The 6853-nt window shown below is 35.6% G+C and overlaps 1 protein-coding gene across 1 annotated transcript in view; it reads left to right on the top strand.

Annotated features, from left to right (window-relative positions):
- The first annotated feature begins 1112 nt into the window (after nt 1-1112).
- Nucleotides 1113-6853, top strand: part of myo1f (myosin IF) — a 41865-nt gene continuing 36124 nt past the window's right edge. The window contains exon 1 of the mRNA NM_001256671.2: nt 1113-1130. Within this exon, the coding sequence (NP_001243600.1) occupies nt 1128-1130 (3 nt within the window). The 5' untranslated portion in view covers nt 1113-1127. The remainder of the gene's footprint in view (nt 1131-6853) is intronic.

Below are 6853 nucleotides of genomic sequence, written 5' to 3'. Positions count from 1 at the left end.
CCAGTTGGCATTTTTGTGTGAATGTTCATGTGTTTGCATTGGTTAAATGATAGGGTATATGGGTTTTTCCCAGTACTGGGTAGAGATTGAAAGGGCATTCGCTGCTTAAAACATAAGCTGGAATATTTGGTGGTTCATTTCGCTGTGGCCACTCTGATAATTAAGAGACTAACCTGAAGGAAAATGTATAATAATTGGATCTACCAGCAACATTGATCAACCATTGGAAACAGTTTGCATCAATGCTCCCTGATTTTCAATTTGCATTGTGGGAGTTTTCAGGGAGCAAATGTTCCAGCGCACTTGAAGGATTTTAAAAAGGCTGACTCCCTGATCAGTGCCCTGACTGCTTAATAGATAGATGTAGTACCTACTTGGACTGCATGCAATATTGCACAAGCAGAAGTGCTAATAAGGACAATCATGTTCACCATGCATATTCAGAGTCCTTCCAAAATAGTTACTACAAAGGGAACTTCAGGATAAATGTTTATGTCACATTCCGATCCCATGTTTCTTTGCATATATTAAATTAGTGTTGCAGATGACACCAAAGTCCCATTCATCCCTTAATCAAAGCTCTTACTCTGGAAGGTAATCACTGCAGGAATCAGGACATAGAGGTAAACCCTTAAGAACGAAACTGACAAAATAAAGAAGTTCACACATGAGCGAGGGTGTGTTCAGTTTTGGTGTTTTGCAGGATGTGTGTATGTTTTTTATTTCATATGTTTTTTTTTTTGTCATTCACTCACCAGGAGGGGCTGCATCCTGTCACACACCTCAGAGTAACGGCTGACCTGGAACCTATTGCAAATGATCGTAAGGGGCCATGAGTAAGACCAGTTATGAGTTCAGTCTGTTTGTAGGCGTATATATGCGTGTGTACAGCCTGTGGTGAAACAGCATTGCAACTTCTTCTTGTCTCACCTACAGGGTTGAGAGAGTTTGAGGAAGTGATCTGTGCTCAGTGCTCACAGTCCGCTTCCCTTCACTAAACCTTCACAGCTCTTGTGCTGTAGAGTCTGCTGGTCATGGGAAGGTGCTGAGAAACCGTAGGATTGTCAAAAATCTCATCGGCAGAAGAAACACAAAACGAAGTAGAAACAAGCAGCAGCAGCAGCACAATGGTAAAGTGGCAGAAGTTTTATTTTCTCATTGATTATGTTGATTAAATTGCAGTCATTTTTTGTGTCACCCTTTAATATGCCAGTAACTGAGTGAAAAAGGTTTTTCTCATACACAACTGCTTATTCTGATCGTCCTTTGAAGAGTTTTCTTCTGTATAAAGTCTAAATGGTTGAAGCAACTCGGTGTAGTATGTGTGAAACTTACTGAAAAGGAAGCTTAAATCATCACTAACAATTCCTCATATTGGAATCTGATCAACCTCTTAGTTTAATCCAGTTAAGCTCTTAGTTTATTGTGAATTTATTAGCACACTGGTTATCAATCAAAGGTTGCTGTACCATGAGTCAGATGCTCAGGTGTCCTCTGCTGAGGGGAATGTGAGGCTTTCATGATGTCAGGGGTGGCAGGAAAGCAGTTTGATGCTGGGGCGGTGACTTTCTTGACTCTGTGCGGCGAGAGATTTACAGAGGATTCTTTCGCAACGGCACCCAGAGGTGGGAGGGGAGGAGTGGGGAAGTATGTCAGAGGGGACTTGCGGTTCCTGCCTCGATACTTCCTCACTGCTACTGCTGCTCTCTGAAGCCTTGCATTTTTCTCAGTCAGCTCTAAAAGATCCAGGATACTGTTCAACCAACAGGAACCACTTATATAAAGGAACCACTTATTTGTATTGTTGGTCACCAACAATACAAATTCTGTCATTAATAATTACTTTGTTGTTATAATAATGTATGGCTTGTGTTTTTCTGTGGAATATAAAAGAAGATATTTTCTAGAAGGGACTCTCTGAAACTCTCAAGCAAGTGACTTTCATTGTATAGACAAATATAACTCAGTTTTCATAAGAGTTTTTTTGGGTGTTTACAAGATCGCAGGTTTACGTTTAGTATTGCACTCTTAAAACTAATAGGTTGTTTAAATTCAGATTTTGGTTACACGTGGACAACACAAAATATCGGGATTTTTTTACATTTTAACCCAAAAATTGGGTTTTGTCTATACATATTTGGTTTTTGAGACCACCCAGCAAGTTTTAAAGTGTGGTTGTAAAGTGGGAAGCTAGTGATGAGGCCATTCCGAAATAAGTATTTTTAACTATATGTTTTAATAGCTTCTGACCATAAAATGAAAATACCTGTATATGTTAAACTCAAAAGATACTCTTTCGGTATTTATTTATTTTTTTAAATAAATCACAATGACCTGCTTAGCCAGTTTTCTGAATATGATTGTGGATATGAATATGGCATGCCACAGTCAAGTATTTTCTCCTTTTTTGGTTCTTGCCATCTAGCTGTCTAAGCGGAACATAAGTGATGTCATCCTTAAATATGCTGAAGAATAAAATATTCTCTAATGAGATAAAAAAAACACCAATTCAATTCAGTTTATGCTTATTTCTATAGCTCTTTTACAATGTGGATTGTGTCAATGTAGCTTGACACAGTTTTAGAGTTACCTAAACCCAATGAATATTATATGTACTGAAAAAACTTGTCCTTTTGTGTTTCACAGAAGAAGGTTATTTGTACATGTTTGTGAACTGCTTATCACACCTGCTAATAGATGTCATCATTTTATCTTGCCTCATCTCATTAGGTCATGTTATCTTGTACAATGTCTTGATATTTCTGATTGACACACAATGCCAGTTTTTGAACATGAAGATGAATGCATTTTCCACTGTTTTAGTTCTATAAGAGGAACAGTAGTGACGCTACACCAAAGTAGACCTTTGAAGAATGATTCATACATTTTTGACTTTTAATGGGACTCTAATCTTAATTAAATGCAGGTTGATTCATGGAAATGAAATCAAAAACACAATTGAGCAAAGCTGTGATTGTAATGCACATCTGGTCAGGGAAGCACAGTTCTGTGATCAGTAGTTAATCTACTTTTAAGAGGACAGAGGGCGCTTTCATACAAAAAACAAACACTCATGAAGAAGACACTTAAAAAATCTGTTTCTTAATATGCGTTTTTCAGCTATCTTGCGTCCTCATGTTTTCGTGTAACGTCATCATCAACTGCTAAAGTTCAGTTTCAAAACCTAAGTCCGCAAAAACGTAGGATGCCTGAAAGTTCCTGGATGTGTTCTTGATATCAAGGACGCATCGATGCAGACTTGAGCACTAAACTCGCTCTAGAAGTACCAGAAGTCAGTGCGACTGGAATTGGGAAGCGCAGCATTTTATATATTTAATATAAGTTTAGAGATGTGAATTATTTGTCTCAGGACTTTCCCTAGATGAAACTGTGAAAGTAAACATTAACATGAGAATCGTTTAAAAGGCTTAAACACATTAAGGGTTTTTATTTGCTAAAATTCATATTAAAATCTGTTTAATTTGTATTGTGCAACGTATATTTGTAAAGTCTATATGCATAGTGTATATTGTGTTTAAATCATTATATGAATTCTGTAATGTTTACATAATTTTCAGTTAATAATGCGAGAAGGTCATGTGACCATCAGGAAGAACGCAGCATCTCATTTCTCACAGGATGCGTTCTGTGTTCTCTTGGTCTCCTGAGCTCGTTCTTTTAGTTTCCGATTGAGTTCGTTCTTCCTGACTTATTAACCAATATGACTATGGAATCATCTCACAGGAGTTGTTTCAAACACTCAACTAAAGTTTAAAGTGACTTTAAAACATAGTAATTTCACATGCAACATTTACTACACAGAGCTATAGTTCATTGTTGAAAAGCTAAACAAACAGCTGTCATTATCACAGAACGATTATCTCAGTGTCATTATTGTCAGAGTTTGAAATCGATTTTGCTTTGTTTGTCAGTGACTCTGTGTTGTAAATGCTGCTCCATCTGAAAGCATGTGACTTATGATTTAAATTACTTTTGTAAACATAACAACGCAACAGGTGAAATCTGTACTTATACAGTTAAGGTTAGCACTCCTGAATTATTTGCAATTTTTTCCCAATTTTGGTTTAATTGTCATCCTAAACATTTCTAAACATAATAGTTACACATTACACATAATAGTTAAACATAGCTAACTTCTAATAACTGATTTCTTTTATCTTTGCTATGATGACAGTACATAATATTTTACTAAATATTTTTCAATATACTGTACTAGCACTCTGCTTGAAGTGACATTTGAAGGCAAGTATTGGTTCAGGAGGCTAATTATATTGACCTTAAAATAGTTTAAATGCTTTTGTTCTAGCCAAAATAAAACAAATAAGACTTTCTACAGAAGAAAGATATGATAGTAAATACTGTGAAAATGACCTTGCTCTGTTAAACGTCATTTAGAAAATATTTAAAAAAGAAAACCAAACTCAAAGCAGAACCAAAAATTTTAGGTTTAACTATATCTGTCAAGGTTGTCATGTGTAGTGCACTGAATTAAATTTCTTCTTCCCTTATTTATTAAAAAAATAACTATCAGAATCACTCATTTCCGAATGACTCACTATGCATTTGCAATTTCAATGTTGAGTGGATGATGCCAAGGCTTTTAAATGCTTATTTTTCACTCTGCTCAAGCTATTTTCAGGCATTTTCCACTTTAATTGTCTAGTTCATGTTGCAATGAGGAACAAAAGTGATGTCATTCCATGATATAGTCATTTCAGCACAATAAGCAACAAGCATAGCTTTATTCTCAAGCTAATGAAGAGTAATCAGAACAGCATTTCACAGTTTCATATTAGCACGATACATCAAAAGTAAAGATCTATATCATTGTTCACCTCAAAATTCAAATTAAAAAAATGAAGATAAGAGTCTTCGATATATTCTGTATGGTCTCTTTCATGATTTTGATATTATTATATGTACAGTGCCTATGGAAAATCGTCACCTTTGAATTAATTAATGTGTTTGTCTTACAGCCTGAAATCAAATCACATTCCAAATAACATTTACAGCCTTTTAATATGTTCTCTTCTCTTAACCAGTGCCTTTCTACAACTTTATGCCGAAGGTCTTTTGAATGCAGGATGTAATGTGAGTGAAGTTATCCAGATAGCATAAGAATGTGGGACACTTTAGGCAGTTATGTGCACTGGTGGTATTCCTTTGGCCCAAACAAAATGAATGTGAGCCTGAAGTGGCCCAACTGTACAATAGCAAAGTGGGGCCAAAGATTCAAATTCATATATGGGCCATTTAAGGCAAAAATTTGGCACCTGTGGCAAAATGTAATCTGCATGTGAGCCCAATGTGGAAAATGATCAATTTCGCCCAAATGACTGAGAACAAATGTGGGCCACAGTTGGCAAAATAGTGGCAATATAAATAACAATGCAATAATCAAGCCGAGAGAAAATAAAAGCATCAATTAATTTCTTAGCATCATTAAAAGATAGGAAAAAACTAATTCTGGCAATATTTCTCAAATGATAAACACATGTTTTTGTAACTTGATTAATATAAAATTTAAAATTAAGATCACAATCGAAAATATACTTAGTTACTTTTTATGGTAAGTAATGGGTTATGTTACTTTTGAGTTACTTTTAAGTTACTTTTTATTTCTTGGCTGAGGCTTGCAATTAACAACGCACTGTATAACCTACATTTACCTTTTAAAAAACACATTACAGGAAAATATTTTAGGATAATATTATCTGACAACTTCCTAATTCCAGAGCTATACATGTCAAACAGTATTCATTCATTCATTTTCTTGTCGGCTTAGTCCCTTTATTAATCCGGGGTCGCCACAGCGGAATGAACCGCCAACTTATCACACACACTATGGACAATTTAGCCTACCCAATTCACCTGTACCGCATGTCTTTGGAGTGTGGGGGAAACTGGAGCACCCGGAGGAAACCCACGCGAATGCAGGGAGAACATGCAAACTCCACACAGAAACGCCAACTGAGCCGAGGCTTGAACCAGCGACCCAGGCGAACGTGCTACCCACTGTGCCACTGCGTCACCCTCAAACAGTATAAATAGATTTATAAAAGTTTAAAGCGATGTGTTTGCTACTTTTGTACCATTTGTCTTAAGTAAAATCACCGTCCATTGAGATAAATCACCTTTTCCTTTTCTTCGATGGGTTAGGAACTCATTCTCTTGCTGACTGCATGACTCATTGTGACTACTTTTATTTTAATTCAGCAATTTATTTATTAAAAGCTAATTAATTAAACTAAAACTTGTATTACATTTTCAAAAAAGTAACTCAAATATTTTTACTTATTTTTTTTAAAGTAAGGAGTTCCTTTACTTGTTACTTAGAACAAGTAAGTTGTAATGCGTTACCCCCAACACTGATGATTTTCTATAGGCACTGTACACAAACAAGCAGTATTGTTTTGCAGATGATGCTGAGAGTTAAGATTAAGATTATGAGCTAGTAGTGACGTTTAACCTTTCATTAGGATGTAATTCAGCAAAAATGACACAGATACACAGCTGGTTTTAACTTCCTAACATCTGCTGCCTGTTGCTTGGTAACTGTCTGTGGCTTCCTGTCCTAATAACCACAGACAGCCATCCTAGTTCAGTCACCTAGTTCATATAATGAATATTTATTTTTAATGTTATTTTGGACTTGTTATATTCACCCATATAGCCTATATGAACGGTGTTAACTATATTCATCTATGTGTAAACTGAGTTTTGAAATGATCAATTTGCCAACCAGGCAAAAAAAAAAAAAAAACAATAAACAAAAAAATTAAACACTGTAAGTAATAAACTCACTAGTTAGTGAGAAGCTTTATTTAGCAAA

Source organism: Danio rerio, chromosome 8 (assembly GCF_052040795.2).
Source record: "Danio rerio strain M-AB ecotype USA chromosome 8, GRCz13ab, whole genome shotgun sequence".
In the NCBI taxonomy this organism is placed as follows: Eukaryota; Metazoa; Chordata; class Actinopteri; order Cypriniformes; family Danionidae; genus Danio; species Danio rerio.
The sequence above is the reverse complement of the archived record's forward strand: the minus strand, read 5'-3'. Positions and strand labels throughout refer to the sequence as shown.